This window comes from Nymphalis io, chromosome 18 (assembly GCF_905147045.1).
Source record: "Nymphalis io chromosome 18, ilAglIoxx1.1, whole genome shotgun sequence".
Lineage (NCBI taxonomy): Eukaryota > Metazoa > Arthropoda > Insecta > Lepidoptera > Nymphalidae > Nymphalis > Nymphalis io.
In genome coordinates, this window is record NC_065905.1 from 5,253,316 (window position 1) to 5,274,459 (window position 21,144).

The window sequence follows — 21,144 nt, forward strand, 5'->3', positions numbered from 1 at the left end:
AAGCAAGAAGTTTATTTCTTATTAGATATAAATAAGCGTTCGTTGAATAATACTTATACGGAAGATGAATCGCGTTTTTTTTTATATTTTCGTCTATAGGATGTACAAAATCATTGCTAACATAATACTTTAACAGCCTGTGAATAATATGAAGTAAATATAATAATTTCGATATAGTGTACAAGAGTAAGTACTCTATAAAGTTAAATTAACTATTATTTATAAACATGACATTCTTATGTGTATGAATATTGTTTTCAAAGTAGCTTGTACAAAATATATATATAAAAACTGAGTAAGCTATCAACATTGGGGATAAATTTTATGTATTTATTAAATATTTCCTGATTTCAACATTATTTTTATAGAAAACACATAAATAATAATAGCTTAAACTTTCTTACTATATCTTGATATTTTATTTAAGTATAGACCAGGAGCAATTACAAGTTACATTATAAATACTAATTTAAAATGTCTGCAAATCGACGTCATAAAGGCTTTTCTAAAAATAGTGCATTATTAATACACAAAAAAAGCATATTTGACAACCAATAACGCATCTAGTTAATATTAAATATAGATGGGCAGGCTAGAAGTTACTTCTAAATACCTTTAACAACTAGAAAGTTAAAGGCAAAACGAAATCTCATACTAAAACATTACCTAGCGAGTTGGATAATGAGTGCTGCACACATTTCGAAGAACTCCATGGTGTGGTGACCCTGGGGCTGAGTTGGAACCGGTGGAGGGAGTGTGGGGGACGGGGAGGGAGCGAGGGGGGAGGCCTCCTCGTCCGTGTCCTCCTTCTCGCCGGATAGGGACTTGAAGTCGAGGAGGTAGGACTTGTAGTCGACTTGGTACAGTTGGAGAGACATTTTGATGTGTTTTTGTGTCATCTTGTTCAAGGTGCGAACTCTGAAAGATATAATTTGCGTAATACGCAATTTGACAAAGATCAGTAGACATATTCTGTAAAAACCAATTTGAAACTCACCGCAAAACTATTGATGAATATAATGATAATATTTATTTAATTAAGTTCATTTTCTACATGATTTCATGAATAAGATACGCAGTGAGTTTTAACAGAATAGCTCACTTGGTGGTAGGATTTCGTACAAGCCCGTCTGGGCAGGTACCACCACTCATTCATCATATATTCTACCTCTAAACAGCAATACATAGTATTGTTGTGTTCCGGTATGAAGAGTGAGTGCACCAGTATTAGTAGCGGTGCTTAAAAGGTAGAGCGTAACCCTTGGGCCGTAGGAGGACGGCATCCGGGACGGCCTCGAGCTACGCGTACGCACTAGCGAAGAAAATTACTGTCTGTTACGCTTTCACATTAACCAATGAACTAATTTTGATGAAATTTGGTATGAAGCAAGCTTGATCCCCAAAAAGTACATAGGCTTTTTATACTACTATATACCTAATATATACTATTTTATGTGCGAAAAGTAATACAAAATAAATTTTACCTGACATGATAAGGATTGATGACTTTCCACTCGTAGTCGAGTGCTTTCATAGCACGAAATACTTCCAGCATGATGTCGTTGGGTTTGCTTTGAGATCGGATTCCTAAGTGCCATTTCGCTCTGTAAAATATATATCACATTTAAGCTATTTACAAACGAATCAGTTACCATTAAGTATCCAACCAATGAAATAATTTCGATGTAAATCTCATTTCAATTTTCATTACATTTTTAATTTTAAAATTCGCAAACATTACTATATGATACGAACACATACATATACACAACATACATAAATACATGTGAAATATATGTAACACAAATTAATATATGATTCACGACTTTTATAGAATAGTCATTTCACTCCACATCTCGACTCAGGATGTCGAATATGTCAAATTATTAAAACGTACTATATTGTCTATGGTTTCATCCCAATCTATTTGATTAGACTTCGAGTAACTTTATCATAATTAACAAGTAAATAGTTAAGTAAATAAGATAAAAGTGATATAGTAACAATAATACAGTACCAACCGACTAAAGCACCTGGGAACACTGTCCAGCGCATCAATACAGCTCATCAAGTGCCTGAACCACTCACACCGTTGTGGAAAAACAAATCATAAAGCGACATCAGAAAACGCTTTCTTAACGGAAGCGGCCATCGAGCAGGCCCGCGGTAAGTAAGTACCAAATGCTTTTCGTGCAGTTGGGACACCGAGAGAGGGCAGTACTATAGTAGGGGGAGGCTGACCGTTTGACGGGCGTGCCCTTCTGCTTGTCGTGCTGCGGCTGCGCGGCGGGCGCCGACTTGTCGCGCAGCGGCGCGATGCGCTCGGGGTGCGGGCGCGCGCTGTCCGCGGGCGGCGAGCTGCCTGCGCGCACGCGTTACTGGCGAGCGCTCTCCACCGGTTGCGGCTCTCGCTCCGCCACCGGTGGAGAGCGGTCGGGCACTCGCCTTTAGCCATTTTTGGGACTTGGCGGCGAGTCATCCTTATTACAAGTCATGATTCCAAAAAGTATATACAAGTTGTTTCGGAAACAACTTGTATATACTTTTTGGAATCATACGGAACGTCCTACGTAATTTAAATGACTTTGTGAAATAGGAGAATCGAGATTTCAATTTGTATATTTAAAACTATCATTTATATTAAGGTATACGAAGTATGCAATTTCTGTTTTTTTTTTTCAATTTGTGACAATTATTCATTGAGAAAAGACTTACTGGCAACGTAGAACTCTTTGATTTCGGCCTTAGCGGCTTCGTCTGCAATTCTCTTGTTATCTATGATGAGATGGTAGGCTATAGCGAGCTGGTCGTGCGGGTCTCCGCTGAGTAGCGCGTTGTGGACTTCGTTCTCGCGTACACCGAACTTGTCGCACACTTCGGCGATCGCCTCTGTGTCTATAACGCTGCTGTCCTGTTTCAGAGAACATTTTTTTAGATAGAAAAAGAAATACATACATGCAAATATAGTTGTCCGGCCACTAAGAGAATGCGTCTCTAAAAGGTCTATGATCGAATGGACGATCCTTAAATTGGAAGCAATTCGGATAAAAAAATTAAAATTATCACTTATTTGCCCTACTAATGCATAATATCATTAAAAACTATATCATTATATCAACTTACAATAAATGTTATACTTTTGCGCTAAATTTAATTATATATAAATGGGAAAGGAAAAAGTTAAATTAAAACTTTGTTGTTACTGCAAATTCTCTCAGGGGCCAGATATTAATATTTGCATGTATTTAGTGAAAAATATTCCACCGACCAACTTCACCGACGAAACAAGAATATTTTCCTATTTTTAAAAGACAGTCACATGTTTAATCTATGTATACAAATAAAATTGCCAAACTGAAAAAATAACAAAGCCAATATACGTTTTGGAGATGATACATAATCAGCTGCGCTTCGCAGTTTCAAGCGATTTAAATTTAGACTTTTGCTGTGACAAATGTGAATTTTTCTTGTATAATTTATTTTGAGTACATAATTTAAAGTAAAAAATAAAAAGTAAAAAATTATTATTGGAGGTAAAACCAAAACATGCTATAAAACTATTTATGAAATGGCTTTATACATAACAGATGGCCTAATAATTATTGTAAAGTAGGGGTGACACAGATGTATCTCTTTCTGTCATCAGTAATTTGACTATCGAAAGAAAAAGACAAAGCATTGTGTAACTATAGAACCGCTACACAACCTTTATTAATGAGAAATATGTTTAACTAATAAAAAGAGTACAATATTTTAGTATTTACTATATTCATAGAGAAATACTGCAAAGAACTATGTGTATAAATTGTACTATTTTGGGCGAATACATTAAACTTTCATGATTGCTTAATGCTTGCTTGCAGGTTAATTAGGTGTTGATCCCTTTATTGTAAGAAATATGAAATGCTTTCCTTAAAATTTTGTCTAATACACATACATTAAGCTGTATGTTTTACATTTTTAATCATCAACACTTGCATGCAAATTTCAACGATTACATAGCAGATTAAATAGTAAATATAATTAATTAATTCTGACTACACTATTACCAACACATACATTTCCTTGTAAGTTCCAAGTTTACTGAACGTCGAGAAACAAAACAAAACTGTCATTCCGTGAAATAAGTTATGTTAGTTACCATTTTTTACCATCTAATTCATATAGTGCTGTTAGTAGGATTCAACAATTGTGATTACCACCTGCTCCACGGGAGACGGGAACAAATAACCAGGTAGATCTTTCTGGAACCACTCATGTTTTTTGACATCTTCAATAGTTGCCCTCTTCATGGGGTCAACTTGTAACATGTTGCATAAGAGACTAACAACACTTTTATTTAAGTACTCCGGTATAGGGAATATTCCTGACTTGATTTTTCTGAACAATGTTGGTACATGTTCATCGTCAAATGGCAAAGTTCCACAGAGTAGTGCATATAGAATTACTCCACATGACCATACGTCGACCTCAGGACCAGCATACAGTTTTCCTGATATGACCTTGAATAAAATCAAATGGAATTTAATATACAGATATATTTTTTAATCATTTTTTATAGATTATTTATTTTTAAATATATTATGCCGAAACATAGGCAATAAAAGGACATAATTAACTGACACTTTTAGTTCTCAATTATGTACTACTATTATATATTGAAAATAAAATATACACTTTTAAAATTTGTGTACAATCAGTTGTAAACAAATGAATTCACCTCAGGAGCAGCATAATTTGGTGATCCACAGGAGGTTCTCAAAAATTCTCCATCCATCATCATATTGGATAACCCAAAGTCTGCTATCTTGACATGCATATTATGGTCTAGCAAAAGATTCTCAGGTTTTAAGTCTCTATGAACAATCATATGTCTATGGCAGTAGTCTACCCCAGATATGATTTGTTGGAAGAAACGTCTGGCTTCGTGTTCTTGAAGTTTGCCTCTTTTCACGATGTAGTCAAAAAGTTCACCACCAGATACATATTCCATTATCATAAATATATCTGTTGGTGTAGATATCACCTAAAAATGAAAATTAACATAAAGAACTTGATAGAGTAATATTGTTTAAACATATATGTTATATATTAACACATTCAATTATGTTTAAAAATATTTAAAATATAAATTACCTGATATAATTTAATGATATGGGGATGCCTGAATAGCTTGAGGTTCTGTATTTCACGTCTAATTTTACCGACAACATCTAAGGATTTAATCTTTTGTCGATTAAGAATTTTAACTGCGACCTTGTGCTTTGTCAGTTGATGTTCTCCAATCTTCACTTTTCCGAATGTGCCCACTCCCAAGGTAGCTCCTAATGTATAGTGACCTATTTTAACAATAGGTTGATTGCCACTCGCAACCACTGGTTTGTCGGACATTGTTTACGATTATGTGTTCTTATTTTTTAATTCCACCAAGTTCAAGGAGCAAGGTTGTAAATAATAGTGTAATCTCTTCTAACACTAGTAATTACATAGTAATTAATTTATTTATAAAAAAATATATTAACTTATGTAAAGGTATTATAAGGGAAATTATAACAATACAATAAAAATAATAAATCAGGAAAAATTGAAAAGACGAAGGAAAAATTTAATCTTCTTCATTGAATTGTCAATGTCAACATTTTTAATGATGTTTATTTCATACATAAACTCGGTTACACACTTGTACATCATATGCTATTCAAGATGATAATAAAAAAAATATTATAAAATTTAAAACTTTAAAATGGTACGTGAAATAAGTAATTAATATAAATGGTTAGGGCTATCATGTGTCACTGTGTACAATTGTATATATTATATATTATGATGCAGGGTATCTACTTAGTCTTACAAGTTCCACTGTTCATGGCTAAAGTTTGGTGTTTAGAATTTTGATCCGAAATTTTCGTTACACATCATACTTTAGACACAAATAATGTTTAAATTATTGAATTATAGTAATAATATTTTTAATATAAAACTAGTTTGAATTAACCTTTATTTAACTTTGAATGTAATCTGTGTCAATAGCCTGCCCCACTGTGCCCCACCCCGCTTCTACCTGTCTTTTCACTGACTAGCTGTCGTATAATGAGAAAAATACTAATATTTTCGGATCTTGCGTTGTTTTTGTTACTGAATTACTAATTTTACATCTGTACAATGGATAAATGTGGAATCTGCTTAAAACCTACAGTTGTAAGTACCAATTCTTATTTATACAAATGCTTGTTTTGAAATATTGGCTGAATGTTTTTTTTTGTTTTCTTTTAAGAGTTTCCAACGAAAATAACATCTGAAATACAATTCCGTATTATTAATATATTTAAATGACTTATACTTGAATAGTTTTCACATTTATTTGAGTATGGTGTCTAAAAATGTAGCACCTTACTGCAGTTGTAATAAAAAACCTGCATTCGAAACCTGCCCGCGTTATTTTTTTTTACTTCTCTCAACCCGTCGGTCTGTTTTTTTTACGTCTGGCTCTGTGCCGTATAAAAAACATTGTGTTTATTTTTTTATGTTCTTCAATACCGAATGCTAGCTTTCCGTTTCGATATTTCATTGTTATACTGTTGTAAATCGTTTTATTATTTACATAACAAAATTGCAAATGCCGGTTTTGTTGTTCCAATAAGAAACAGAAAAGAATTATTATTGATTTTTTCTGTTTCTTATTAGTTTCTAATTTAATTTTTTTTTTATAATATATTGTTATAATTTATGAAAGTAGTTTAAAAATTCTGCCTTTTTTAGCCACTTTTTGAAACTGGTAAAGATGGGGTATACGCTTGCTTTAAATGCCAACCTTTGGTCCCAGAAGTTACATTAGATGATAATAATTTGGATGAATCCGAGCGGCAGTCACAATCTTCAAATAAAGATGAGGTACATTATTTTATTATATTAAAACATTTTACAAATCAACTAAAAAATGTATTTATCATATATTTTATCATGGTCATTGTATTAAACTGTCTTAAAGGGCTATTATATTATTTATTTAATTTTTTTTAAAGTTTGTACTAGTTGGTGCACTTTAAAATAAAGGAGAATGTCATTTTAGCTACCTATCAATAAGATATTTTTAACACATTAAAAAATAATAATAGATTAAATGTAAGTAGTAAATAAAAGTAAGCATAAGTATGGATGCAATAAATAACCTGAATTATACAAGTAACTCAAAAACATATGTTAAAAAAATAGTATTACGTAGATGTGTAGCAAATTATTAAGATTGTGATTTAATACACCTATGTAAACTAATGTTAGGCATTTTTTGGTGAAGAAATTAAAATAATGTTTATGGATTTATGTTTTATAAAAACACCAATTATTATACTTAGATAAAAAAATCATCATTATTTTTTTACATACATATAAAAATATACATAAAATATTGTATTTTTATATCTATCCAGCCACCAGACTAAGGGTTCATCGCTGGATTGACATCACATAATTAGTGTCCCTTTGATCCGTGATCTTTGATTCCAGTTTTTGAAATAATATAATCTAAACATTTAATGTTTGTACATGGTAATATGTTTATTTGAGTGTTTTCTAATCATAGGAAGGGTCACTCATAGTGAATATATATATATATATATATATATATATATTTTATAGAATAGGAAGGCGGACTAGCATATGGGCCACCTGATGGTAAGTGGTCACCAACGCCCATAGACATTGGCATTGTAAGAAATGTTAACCATCGCTTACATAACCAATGCGCCACCAACCTTGGGAACTTAGATGTTATGTCCCTTGTGCCTGTAATTACACTGGCTCACTCACCCTTCAAACCGGAACACAACAATACCAAGTACTGCTGTTTTGCAGTAGAATATCAGATGAGTGGGTGGTACCTACCCAGAAAATAATGTGTTGGTCTGTATTAAAAAAATTTAATACAGACTAACACATTATGTTTAGTTTTATTACTTGTATAGTTTATTCAATTTTTAGGACAACGAAGGAAGCCTCTATTGTAACATCTGTAATAAATCATTCCAGAAGTCAATGCAGCTTCAGAACCATATGCGAAATCATCGCGCCGAGAGGCGCTTTGTGTGCACTTACTGTAATAAAGGTGTTTTTTTTACTTAGTACACAATAGAAATTATATACAATTAAAAAAAAGTTCTTCTAACACTTATTATTAATAATGGTAAATTTATTAACATATACAACCAATATTTATGTTAGATATATTTTTAAAATAATTTGATTTATATATTTTAATTTATCTATGTGAAGTAGAACTAACTGTTTGTTTAAAAATTTTAATATATTATTGTTTTGTTGACAGCATTCTCTCAGTCTAACAATTTGAGGGCACATCTTCGTATTCACACAAATGAACGTCCATACAAGTGTCAAGAGTGTGGAAAAGCCTTCACTCAGGTAACGAAAATAGTTTAAAAAATGATTGCAAATAATAATATTGTACTGATAAAATAAGGAACTCTATTATAATGGTAAAGATTAAGATTTTTTTATTATAAGGGAATGGAAACTCATATCATTTAAAAACTACTGTGTCAGACATATGAAATAAAAATTTGAGTAATTTTCGAATACATATGATACTGGTTTCATTTACTATCATTATCTTTAGACGTAATTATAGAGTCCCTATTTTCAGCAGTTCAAATTTTAACTATACTTTGGTTTGTATATCCAATGGCTTAATTCGGTATTTTAGAAAGATATGTTTTTATCTATAATTATGTTCGGTCTTTTTGATTCAAATAAAGATGTCTATTTGTTTTCACTCCTCGGTTCGAATAGGCAATAGACTTTGTATTTACTTTTTATTCATCTAAATCTTTGTTTTCTTCAATGTGTGGTAAGTCACTTGATAAGCTTTATACTAAGTTTTCTTTTTAATTTTTTTTATTTATCTTTTTTTCTGTAACAATACTTTTTTGTTTTAGGTTACAAATTTAAATAACCATGTCCGCCTTCATACTGGTGAGAGGCCATTTGTTTGTCCGGAGCCCGGATGTAATAAAGCATATGCCCAGGTGTGAAAATTATTACCCTTATTTTTGCTTAGATAGACTAGTTACCGGCTTTGATCTTAAGTGCTCTGACAATTTAAATGTTCTTCACCGGTCGATTGTGAATGTAAACTCAATACTCATTCGATATTGTGAATTCTGAAAGTGTGTTAACGTCTGTGAAGGTCCCTCTGCTAAGCTATAGCCTGTCTCTTGTTAAGGAGCATCTTTGGAGCCTATGTGTCATAGGATTTTAAACTTCCATGTTACCGAGCTATATACTGTCGAACACTGGATAAACTGAACATAAATTAAGCATGATATTTGTGTGGATATTAATCACTATATAATAATAAGTTGGGTGTAGGGCTTTGGGTCAGCTCACCTGGGTAGGTACCAACTAGCTCAACAGATATTCTACTGCTAAACAGCAATACTTAATATTGTTGTATTCGGTTTAAAGGGTTAATGAGGCAGTGTAGGTACAAGGGATATAACATCTTAGTTCCTAAGATTTGTGGCGCATTGGTGATGAAAGGAATGGGTAAAAATTCTAACATCGCCAATGTCTATGGGCGTTGGTGACCACTTACTATTAGGTGGCCCGTCCGTCTACCTATAACATAAGAAACCCTGTATTTTCGGCTCAGATCTGTGTTATTTCAGCCTCGAAATCTTTTTATTTATTTCATAAATAGCTTATTCTTAAATTAATATTTTTCGCAGGTGACAAATTTAAATCAACATCGCAAGAGACATATGACAGGACGACCCATGGAACACACTTATGATTGCACAGTCTGCGGCGAGAGGTTTTCACAAAGGAATCACATGTATACACACAGGTGAGTTTAACACTACATCGTACTGATAATTGAATGACAAATTTATATTTATGGTTAGTTAGCCAGACAGGCCACTAGGCAAGTGGCCACTACCGCCCGTAGACGTTAGTACTCAAAGAGGCACGGTAAATTCTATGTCAAAATATCCTTTATTAATTTAGGGTCTAATAAAGGGTAAGTAAATGAGTCGGGTCGCACTGACAAGAATCGAACAGACATGTACAGTACTGTGAGTCTAGTTGATGTGATGTCTAAATTATGAATACTATTTGAATTAATTTATATTATATTAATTGAGAAATTTAAAATGCAATTTTGATGGCACTCTCATACGATATGTCGCACTCGGCACAGAAGAGAAGCGCATGACATCAAGAGCCCCGTGCGGAGCGCCGCGCGACACGCGTGCAAGCTGTGCGCCGTCAGCCTGCCCAGCGAGCGCCTGCTGCAGCTGCACATGGAGCAGCACGCGCACGACAAGGACTCCGCCGAGGAGCACAGTGAGTCCCCGTTCGCGTTAGCCCGTGTACTCGGGGAAAAAGGGTTCGGAAGTCTTACGGCCGCCTGCTCGATTCGAATTCCACTTGAGAATTATTCTGTGACGACCGCGAATCGACATTCATTCAATTAAATACACGAGTGCTTTTGAGTCGTGATTTTAGAAAATTTTATTAAGTGTAAAGCTACCACCGGTTCGGAATGTAGATTCTATCGAGAAGAATAGGCACGAAACTAGGTAGTATTCGGTTTCGAGTCTTGTATTGCCGTATGAAATAATAATAATAATGTCCTACCGATTTCGGCAACGGCGGTTAATCTCAAGAGCGGTTATCCATTTGTGCAGGTCATATTGTAGTGCAACAGTGTCTGCACAAACACCGGTGCACTCTCTATTCCCTAAAGCTCATAATCCGAGGAGCATCCGGAGGGCAATCCGACCGGAATTTCCGATCCGGAAATAGTGCTTTCCGAGGCACGGGAGTGTACACACTTTCAACTTCAATTTTCGACAGAAAAACCCTATAATATTTTATTGGACCGACCTGAGATTTGAACCTAGGACCTTCGGGTTTGCGGCTGCATCTTGTCACTAGACTAACGAGGCAGTCATGTAAAATAAGGATCAGTAGCCCGTAGTGGTGGTATGTGAGATGGTATGAGAGTGTGCGTCCACAGATTGGGGCGTGTCGTGCGTGTTCTCGTCGTGCGGCGTGCGGCTGTCGTCGGCACGCGAGCACACGGAGCACCTGCTGCGCGCGCACCAGCTGCGCGTGCTGGCCGCGCACCACGCGCACCACGCGCCGCCGCGCCGCGGACGCCCGCCCAAGGTGAGCCCGCGCCCTACACGTACACAGTGACACCAGCTGCGCGTGCTGGCCGCGCACCACGCGCACCACGCGCCGCCGCGCCGCGGACGCCCGCCCAAGGTGAGCCCGCGCCCTACACGTACACAGTGACACCAGCTGCGCGTGCTGGCCGCGCACCACGCGCACCACGCGCCGCCGCGCCGCGGACGCCCGCCCAAGGTGAGCCCGCGCCCTACACGTACACAGTGACACCAGCTGCGCGTGCTGGCCGCGCACCACGCGCACCACGCGCCGCCGCGCCGCGGACGCCCGCCCAAGGTGAGCCCGCGCCCTACACGTACACAGTGACACCAGCTGCGCGTGCTGGCCGCGCACCACGCGCCGCCGCGCCGCGGACGCCCGCCCAAGGTGAGCCCGCGCCCTACACGTACACAGTGACACCAGCTGCGCGTGCTGGCCGCGCACCACGCGCACCACGCGCCGCCGCGCCGCGGACGCCCGCCCAAGGTGAGCCCGCGCCCTACACGTACACAGTGACACCAGCTGCGCGTGCTGGCCGCGCACCACGCGCACCACGCGCCGCCGCGCCGCGGACGCCCGCCCAAGGTGAGCCCGCGCCCTACACGTACACAGTGACACCAGCTGCGCGTGCTGGCCGCGCACCACGCGCCGCCGCGCCGCGGACGCCCGCCCAAGGTGAGCCCGCGCCCTACACGTACACAGTGACACCAGCTGCGCGTGCTGGCCGCGCACCACGCGCACCACGCGCCGCCGCGCCGCGGACGCCCGCCCAAGGTGAGCCCGCGCCCTACACGTACACAGTGACACCAGCTGCGCGTGCTGGCCGCGCACCACGCGCACCACGCGCCGCCGCGCCGCGGACGCCCGCCCAAGGTGAGCCCGCGCCCTACACGTACACAGTGACACCAGCTGCGCGTGCTGGCCGCGCACCACGCGCACCACGCGCCGCCGCGCCGCGGACGCCCGCCCAAGGTGAGCCCGCGCCCTACACGTACACAGTGACACCAGCTGCGCGTGCTGGCCGCGCACCACGCGCCGCCGCGCCGCGGACGCCCGCCCAAGGTGAGCCCGCGCCCTACACGTACACAGTGACACCAGCTGCGCGTGCTGGCCGCGCACCACGCGCACCACGCGCCGCCGCGCCGCGGACGCCCGCCCAAGGTGAGCCCGCGCCCTACACGTACACAGTGACACCAGCTGCGCGTGCTGGCCGCGCACCACGCGCCGCCGCGCCGCGGACGCCCGCCCAAGGTGAGCCCGCGCCCTACACGTACACAGTGACACCAGCTGCGCGTGCTGGCCGCGCACCACGCGCACCACGCGCCGCCGTACACAGTGACACCAGCGCACATCGCACATGTCATCATTTACACACTTACCGTCACCCTGATAAAGGAGACGTAGTATGATGTGTATTTATCAATAATCAAATTATAAAACCTAATATTTATATATAAGATAGCTTAAGATAAGATGGGTTTGATATGCCATAAGGATAAAAAACCCTTAATAAAATAGATAAAAAAACTTTGTAAACTACATGAATGAATTATAACATAATAATTAATTCTCATATGTGCTTCAATAATAATAACTATTTTATTTTCCAGATAATGAAAGATCCACTCGAACTCTCCAACACGGATTACGACGAAGTAAGATATAATCTTTTCAATTTATTTATTTTATTTGAATATGTTTGTCATAAATATATGTAACATCTTAGCTTACCTTAGCCCTTACTAGCCTTTGGTGGAAATAATTTAGTAAGTGCATATTGAAAAATGAATTTAAGAGGGCCAGACAGAGATATTAATTTATTCCGTTGACACATCGGATAGCGTTGGAGTCGGAATAATAATTAATTTCCTGATTAAAGTATGAATACATATTATTATTTTATATGCCACTACGAGATCAAAAATTAATTAAATTAATCTAGAATATATATATAGCCTACTACATACTATATATAGCATATCCAATGATAAGAGGAAAAATGACATAAAAATTTTGACATTGAAATGACGTGATATCATTGGACGAAATCTTGAATTATCTATGATTTTCATTATGGATTCGCAATAAAATGGCGTCTTGAATGCTGCGAAGTTGTTATCGAAATTTGAGACGTAAAATGAAAGTGGATATAATTAGTTAAGTGGAATAATGTTGTATTACAAATAAAGATATACTAATGAAGAACTGTTCATAGTGAAAAATATAACCGAGCTATTAAAATACAGAACTATTAGCATGAAATACATAAATGTAAGATTTCTTTATATTTTCTCCTTCTTCAATTGTATATTTCTAGTATTTACTAATAATAATGAGCAAATGAATGTGTCGGACGAAATTCTGTCGCGTGATTATTCACCAACTAACATTGTAGCAGCTCATTTGCTCCAAACCTTTGTCGGTCAATGAATGGTTAATATTTCTTATAGCGCCTATGTCTATGGGCGGTGATGAGAACTTACTCGCGAGTGGCTCATTTGCCCGTCCGCCTACCTATTCATTATTTAAAATCGTTTTATTATATAAAAATCTTTATTAAGTAGAATATTTACATAAACCAGTAACTCAAGGTCACTTCTATAAGACAATTTGTAGTGTTTAAGAACATGTATAGTTACGACTTGCTATTTACTTAATTAAGTACAAGCAATTACACAATCCAGTATCACTTGCTTACTAGAACAATCTATATAACTATACCGCAACAGCCTGTTAATGTCCCACTTCTGGACTAAGGCCTCCTCTCCCTTTTGAGGAGAAGGTTTGGAGCTTATTCCACCACGCTGCTCCAATGCGGGTTGGTAGAATACACATGTGGCATAATTTCAATGAAATTAGACAAATACAGGTTTCCTCACGATGTTTTCTTTCACCGTCAAGCACGAGATTATTTATAAACATAAATTAAGCACATTAATATTCTGTGGTGCTTGCCCGGGTTTGAACCCACGATCATCGGTTAAGATTGACGCGTTCTAACCACTAGGCCATCTCGGCTTTTTTTTTAAATTTATATAACTATAATACTATATACCTACATTATTTATATAATTATATACTATATTTATACATGTATATACCTACATAATTGATATATATATATATATATATATGTTACAGGACAAAATCATAAAAGAGGAGCCTCAATACTTGCCCAAGTTGAAAGTGCAGAGTTTGTTTCAGTGATAGAGACATATAAAGGACAATTACATAACCAGTAATGCTATTCTGTAAGAACAAACTCGAAACACGCCGCAGAAAACGGTCGTAAATGAAGGTCAGAAAGTGATATGCGAAATTGTCCATGATAATTATAATATTTCAAGAATACAAGCATCAAAATAGTATATCATCCATAAGGCGGTTGTCAAGATTTCACGAGTGAGTAATGAAGGAAGTTCCTACAGAATAGCACTGCAGATGAAAATGATCTAATCTATTCATTTTTTTTTATAGAAAGAACCATATATTGTACTTAGTTGGATAATATTGCATATGATTCGAAAGTTATTTGCTAAGTTAAAATGTTCAAGAGATCTATAGTTATAAATAATTATAGTATAATTAAGTGATAAATATAAGTGCAATTTACTTAAAATTATGTAGTTATAAGTTGTAAAGATTATCATAGAGTAAAAGAGATATTATAGGCAATAGTGATACACAGATTAAAAAGTTAACGAGAATATTTTATAGAGCATCAAAATTTTATTTTGATTTTTTTGACATTTGATGTTTTTTTTTTTTTTGTTTTAAATTATTTACGAAAATAATTTGGCCTGAATGAAGACAGTTTTAAAATAATATTTTTTAAAAACGAAGACAAGTAGAATTTTATAATTAAAAATATAAGTACATTTTATTTTTTAAGAAGTGCTAACGAAAAATATATTAAGAAATTAAAGTTATTTGTATAGTATCTTTTTTAGATTACTATATTAAAAAACTATTTATTTTGTTTACGGAAAATAGAATTGTCTATGAGGCGTTATTTGAATCTGAAGGCTACGAATGACGGATAGTAGGTTAACTGTATGAAGATCTTCTTCCTGCCGTTATCCCACTACGTGGCACGACATGTATTTTCCTTCCACTTCTCTCTGCCACTCGTCATTTCAGCACTTTCATACACATATCATTTCTTACGCAATTCATCCACGTTTTCTTCGGCCTCTCCCGTCCCCTATATCCATCAACATTCATACTCATCACCCTTCTAGTAACATGCTTTTTATGCCTCCTCATCACATGCCCATACCACGCTAATCTATTGCTCTTCAATGTTTCATTTATTGGCGGTACTTCAGACTTCCTCTGATATACTCGTTTCTTATCTTGTCTATTCTAGCTACACCGCACATCCTTCTTAACATTCGCAACTCTGCCACATGTATTTTTTTTACATCCACTTTTTTTTTACCCAACATTCAGAATCATTTTTTTTTCAAAACATTCAGGTCTAATGATGGTCTTATAAATCTTCCCTTTTAACTTCAAAGGCACTCGTGGGTCACAAATGGTCCCAGAGACCTGTCGCCATTTCATCCACCCTGCATTTATCCGGTTCCTCACGTCACTGTCAATGTAACCATCGTTTAGGATTGATGAACCCAGGCAGCGAAAATCTGAGCATATTAGTAGATGGACACCATTTAAAGCTCGTGGGAAAAATTCTAGGTACCACCGAAGTCGAAAACGGATGTTCCGTTTTGGTTCTGCTTATTTTTAAACCGACTCTCCAATCTTTCCCGCCATTTTTCGAGCTTGCTCTTACCTCGTTTGCATTTTCACTAACGAGAACAATGTCGTCGGCAAAGAGCATACACCAGGGTGCCTCCTCCCGTATGTCCGATGTCCCATTATGAGGAGGAACAAAAAGGGCTTAAAGCCGATCCCTGGTGTAAGCCCATAGCCACATCGAACGCGTCAGAAACACCGACTTCGGACCGGATGCGTATACTAGTACAGATGGCATACATATGGATACATGGCACGGATAAACTGCAGGTACTTCACAGGCACTCTTTTCTCTTTCAAAGTCCACCACAGAACCTCGGGGTACTCGATCGTACACCTTTTTGAGATCAACGAAAACTATGTGTAATTTCTTATGTGCACGTCTGTACTTTTTACACAGTAGGCGTAACGCAAATATGGCGTCCTTTGTTCCTCGTCCGGGCATAAACCCAAACTGGCTCTGGGTCACCTCACTCTCTTCTCTTATTCGTCTCGCTATCACTTTCTCCCAAATTTTCATGCTATATGACAAAAGCTTTATACCTCGATAGTTGCTACAATCCTGCACATCGCCATTGTTTTTTAAAATGGGTACCAGTGAACTGTTGCACCGTTCATCCGGGACCGCCTCTTCTTGCAGCAACTTTGTTGAGGTGCATACATACTTACAATATTCAACATCAAATCGTCTTTTATTACTTTAACTAACATACATCCTTCATTCACACTTTTAACTTCAACCACACATTCTTTTAGTTCTCTCTCCAGAACTATTCACACACCATTCCTTTTTTCATCGCTTTCATAGTAGAAAAACTTGTAGTCTTCACCAATTTCTCTAGCTTTTGTTCCCTTCCACTTAGTCTCTTGTAAACAAGCCACAGTTATTCTTCTTCATTTCATGATATCTGCTAATTCTCTGGCCCTTCCAGTAATCGTTCCTGCATCCAGCTTGCTATCCTCAGTCTTACTTCCCGGACTCGCTTTTACGTTGCACCCGCCCCTGATGCAACAACCCTTGTCCATTTCTCACAGTGATCGGGTGCTGACCCTATCACTGTTTTCCTTTGCAATCAAATCCATATTGTTGTAAGGTTTTGGCTTATGTTTTATAGCAGGCCGCCTGCCTGACGTCAACCTTTCCCCGCCACCATGCGGGTTCCTCAAGGTGCTCGGTGGAATGTGCAAAAGGTCCTTCTTCCCTTAGGCGCTTCTACGACATCCATTGGAGGAGATGGATTAGCCCTGATCTTATCTTGCCGGGAACTAAACGGCGTGAAGATGATATGAAGATGATAGATACTATTGTTTCGATACAAAAAAAGTAAACGTCACTGAAACAATTCTACTATCCGTAATCAAAACGAGTAGTTTTTTAATATAGTAACCTGGCTTAACTTACTAGTAACCGCAGGCTATTGTCGAACATAATTGTATCCTTTCGAGTATAATGGTAGTTCAAGCTGACTTAATTTAAAAGTGATACATCACCATCAGTATCGTTTTTAATTTAAATTTTGAAATGTTTCACAATAAGCCTGGCGTTTTATTACAAATATACTAGTAAGTAGGTAGAATGACTTTGAGAAGGCATTTATAATTACCTAACGGTATCGCCGTAGTCTAGTTATTACTACATTTCGATAATAACAATTTCTATAATTTTGTCTATATAATTGTTTATTGACGGCGTGAGGCTGGACTTCACTTTATAAAAAAAAACCTGTATCGTTTATTAAAAAATATTGTGAAAAAAAAATTATTAATAAGGTTCCGTACCATATTTTGGTGAAAAATTACTACTACACTTACCAGTGTTTGTTTGTCATTTTCCAATTAAAGTGATCGGATCAAGACATAATTAAATATTTCTTATATTTTTATGGCGCAATGTCATATTTAACATATGAATAAAGAATTGGGGCATTTATTAATTATTGGATGATGGAGAAATCATAAATGGAGGTGTCTAATAAAAATTATTTATGTAACAAACATTATTATTATACAAACACATTTTTATTTTTTTTATTATTATAAATAGAAAAAATATATTTAAAATTAAGCTTTTATATACAAACAATCTTGTCTGCTTGCTTGCTTGCTGTCTGCTTGCTTGCAATAGTGCTGTTGGCCTGTTGAGGAGTTCCTAAGCGTGGAGCCAATCCTTTGTGTAGGTCAATCAATCAAGTCATGCTTACCATAAAAATTCAATGAACCAACACGTAAAATTTCAACTAATTCAGCTTGCAATAATTAATTTTAAACTAATTTCTAATTTTTAATAATTAAATTAATTTCTAATTCAGCTTGCAATAATTAATTACAACAATCTAATGGACATTGCAAGTTCAATTAAAACTTGTATATAAATATATATGTATAAAGGTTGTGCCTCAAAAAGTAAGTCTTCTAATTAAAATTGAACTGCAACGTAATGAAAAATCCGAACAAAGTGAGCTCATGTTACGTTTGGTGTTTAAGTATTAACATGAACTGAAATATGGTACGGAGCCTATTTTGCGAGATTCGATTAGCATATATTCTTTTTTTAATGTCATTCACTTGCATTTTTGTAATTAAAAATAAAATACCTAGTGATATAATATACCTAGCGGATGCACAAATGTTTGTTTTGGAACTAATAGGTGTTGTGAACTCTGTCCCATTAGTTATTTCAACTCTAGATACGTTATACATTCAAAATTATCTTAGAGAAAGTAAGACAACGGTCTCTCATTCATTACCCACGGTGTGTGACGGCCGACGACCACGAACGTAACAACGGTGCGTGTAAATCTGTGGCGGTCTTGAGATTTTGAGCCATTTTGACATTCCAAAACGACAAGGTCTTTGAAGTTACCGACTTGCGCCGGTTTCGATACACCGCCCCGGACTTGCTCTGCGCTTTCATATGATACTCTTCCCATTGTGTATCGGTGCGGGCATGTCCGCGTCAGTCCGTAGATATTGTTTGATAAATTACCACAAAAGTTCATTTCTATACTTTCTCCACTTTTCTAGTTTTTGTGAAACAACTCGATGTTAACAAAATAAATAACCAATACAATAGTAACTTATTCTTAAACATATCAATATATTCTTGATTCAAGTAGGATCTTATATTCTCTTATTAATCGTCATGTAACAGAATTAAATGACGTAAACAATGACTGCTCAGGGATGTAGCTTCTACCGAGAAGTACCGGCAAGAAACTTAGTAGTTACTTTTTTTCAAAAATGTACACAAGTGTGTTATTTGAATATAATTGTTATTGTTAGTTTTTTTCCTTGAAAATCAACAAATACTAAACTAGCTGACCGATGAATCTAGTGTTTTTAAGAGCACAAATAAAGCCTATTTTGTTGTTCGATGTATAAAGATTTTCATATTTATCTCTTACTAACTATCCAGTTAGTACAATACAATATTTTCATACTTTTGAGAAAATGTCATGAATTATACTTGGAGTTCGTTTTGAATGAAAGTATCGTGTCTAGAGATGAAATGTCTCGATTACTTTTAAAATAAAATCAATCGTCTCGTTCATTTGAATTAAGTTTTGTTCATACGTTACAGATTATATGCTAATGGTACAGAGGGTTGATATCTTGGCAACGGTTTGCCTGAAAAAGTATTATTTGATGTGTAAGAAAAATAATAGTATTAGATGTGATTTTGTTTGGGATTGTAATGATATCTCATCTTGCTGAGGAGCGTGTACGAGATGAGACACACGCGTGCTAACTTGTATGTATATCTAATGAAACTCACTTTTATGTATTTTGTTTTGAAGTCATTCAATCTATGAAAATATTTTATTTAACGAATCAGAAGCCGAAGATTGTTTTTTGTTCAATGTGTAAATAATTTGTAGTCGAACTCACACTACAAACACAAATGGGCTTAAGCGGATATTTTATAGAACATCAAACTGAACAATATGCTGGCATAAATATTGGATGTACGATTACGTACAATACATTAAAAATATATTCTATCTGTTCGTAATATATTAAGTAGATAACTTTTATATAATGCCGTTAGTACAATACAGTATATTATATTAGAGTATTATCGTGACGTATTTTTTTTACTAGATTGTCAATCAGAATGTAAGATTGAACGGTATTTTTTATTTTATTTGAAAGCATAACAAGTGAAAACGTGAAATTAGATCATAATATTGTTTTTTTTTTTTTTTAACAAATATCAAAGGAACGGCTGTAGGTCGATGATCATTCTTGAATAAGTAAAACAAAACGACACAATCGGCATTAACATTCCGCAGTACTATTGTGGCATTTAACCCCGCCACAATAACAAGTTAAGGTCAAAATATATTTACTCCAATCTTAACGGCTATACCTGCCTCTAACCAATGATGTTTTGCCTAATGTTCGTTGTTGTAAGTGTGAAATAAAAAACAAGTACTCCGACATATATGAACTATATTTAATAACGATCTAAATTTAAGAAAACACGTGCGTTAGAGTCGAAGTTCGGATAATAAATGAAGTATAGGTAGGCACAATAATTTCCTTCCTTTTTTTTAAAAGTTTATACAATAATAAAAAATGGAATACAACAAAATAAACGAAAAATAAATAAATTCCGTGACAGCACACATACGGTGTATACATGCTTTACATGAAATGTAAGGAACATTTCACTATATTGCCGTGTCGCGTAAAAGAGATTGCGTATTTAAACTATTACGACAAAAAAAGATAGCTAGTATTTGTCATTTATGCGTTTATTTATGCAGATCAACCAATTAAATTAAAAAAAAAATGTTAATTTTCCGGCATTCTGTTTCCAATGCGAGGCCATATATATTTAAGGGTGAGTTTCATTACATATACCCAAGTGAGTGCTTGCTTCTGTAGGTATTTTAGTATAAGGTGCAAATGTTCCTATGAGTGTCAGATTATTGGATCGTATTATGGATGGACAAAGTGTTGTATGTAGTATAGTCGACAGTTTCAATGTATCTAGCCTTGTTAAGTGGAAGCGGTGGAGATTTTTCTATTAACATACACTTATCTTATTAAATATACAATTTTCAACTATATCTCGGTTTTTTTTCGGAGCTATTGCCCTATTTTATTTCCGCTCTTGTTATTTTAAGTAATTTTCATCTATTATATATATATTTTGTACCAAACAATGATTGCAAATCTAGACTTTCTTCCGAT

At 36.6% G+C, this 21,144-nt stretch overlaps 2 protein-coding genes across 5 annotated transcripts; one reads left to right on the forward strand and one right to left on the reverse strand.

The window, feature by feature from the left end:
* Position 1: 1 nt before the first annotated feature.
* On the reverse strand, positions 2-5,611 carry LOC126775400 (5'-AMP-activated protein kinase catalytic subunit alpha-2). Of its 2 annotated transcripts, none has more exons than XM_050497291.1 (7): positions 5,137-5,611; positions 4,721-5,026; positions 4,203-4,502; positions 2,716-2,911; positions 2,242-2,362; positions 1,485-1,604; positions 2-918 (listed from the first exon to the last, which is right to left on the reverse strand). In XM_050497291.1, exons 1-7 carry the CDS (start codon positions 5,389-5,391, stop codon positions 663-665), a joined length of 1,554 nt encoding a protein of 517 aa, XP_050353248.1. In that variant the 5' UTR covers positions 5,392-5,611; the 3' UTR covers positions 2-662. The 2 variants fall into 2 exon arrangements, with proteins under 2 accessions (XP_050353248.1, XP_050353247.1); XM_050497290.1 differs by having other exon boundaries at positions 4,200-4,502.
* A 454-nt stretch (positions 5,612-6,065) lies between these two features.
* Positions 6,066-21,018, forward strand: LOC126775631 (zinc finger protein OZF-like). 3 transcript variants are annotated; one of them, XM_050497689.1, is made up of 10 exons: positions 6,066-6,198; positions 6,760-6,891; positions 7,978-8,101; positions 8,321-8,415; positions 8,949-9,038; positions 9,741-9,859; positions 10,214-10,359; positions 11,036-11,187; positions 12,798-12,842; positions 14,329-21,018. In XM_050497689.1, the coding sequence occupies exons 1-10, from the start codon at positions 6,163-6,165 to the stop codon at positions 14,392-14,394; spliced, it is 1,005 nt and encodes a 334-aa protein (XP_050353646.1). In that variant the 5' UTR covers positions 6,066-6,162; the 3' UTR covers positions 14,395-21,018. The 3 variants fall into 3 exon arrangements, with proteins under 3 accessions (XP_050353646.1, XP_050353647.1, XP_050353648.1); XM_050497690.1 differs by having other exon boundaries at positions 7,978-8,092; XM_050497691.1 differs by having other exon boundaries at positions 8,026-8,101.
* The last annotated feature ends 126 nt before the right edge of the window (positions 21,019-21,144 follow it).

Excerpts from the sequence above, each read along its gene's own strand:
- LOC126775400 (XM_050497290.1), bottom strand. The coding sequence starts at position 5,391 with ATGTCCGACAAACCAGTGGTTGCGAGTGGCAATCAACCTATTGTTAAA. Across the intron at positions 4,503-4,720 it reads CAAATTATGCTGCTCCTGAG|GTCATATCAGGAAAACTGTA; the intron begins GTGAATTCATTT and ends ATTTTATTCAAG. Across the intron at positions 1,605-2,241 it reads AAGGGCACGCCCGTCAAACG|AGCGAAATGGCACTTAGGAA; the intron begins GTCAGCCTCCCC and ends TATATTTTACAG.
- LOC126775631 (XM_050497689.1), top strand. The coding sequence starts at position 6,163 with ATGGATAAATGTGGAATCTGCTTAAAACCTACAGTT. Across the intron at positions 9,039-9,740 it reads GTAATAAAGCATATGCCCAG|GTGACAAATTTAAATCAACA; the intron begins GTGTGAAAATTA and ends TATTTTTCGCAG. Across the intron at positions 12,843-14,328 it reads CCAACACGGATTACGACGAA|GACAAAATCATAAAAGAGGA; the intron begins GTAAGATATAAT and ends TATATGTTACAG.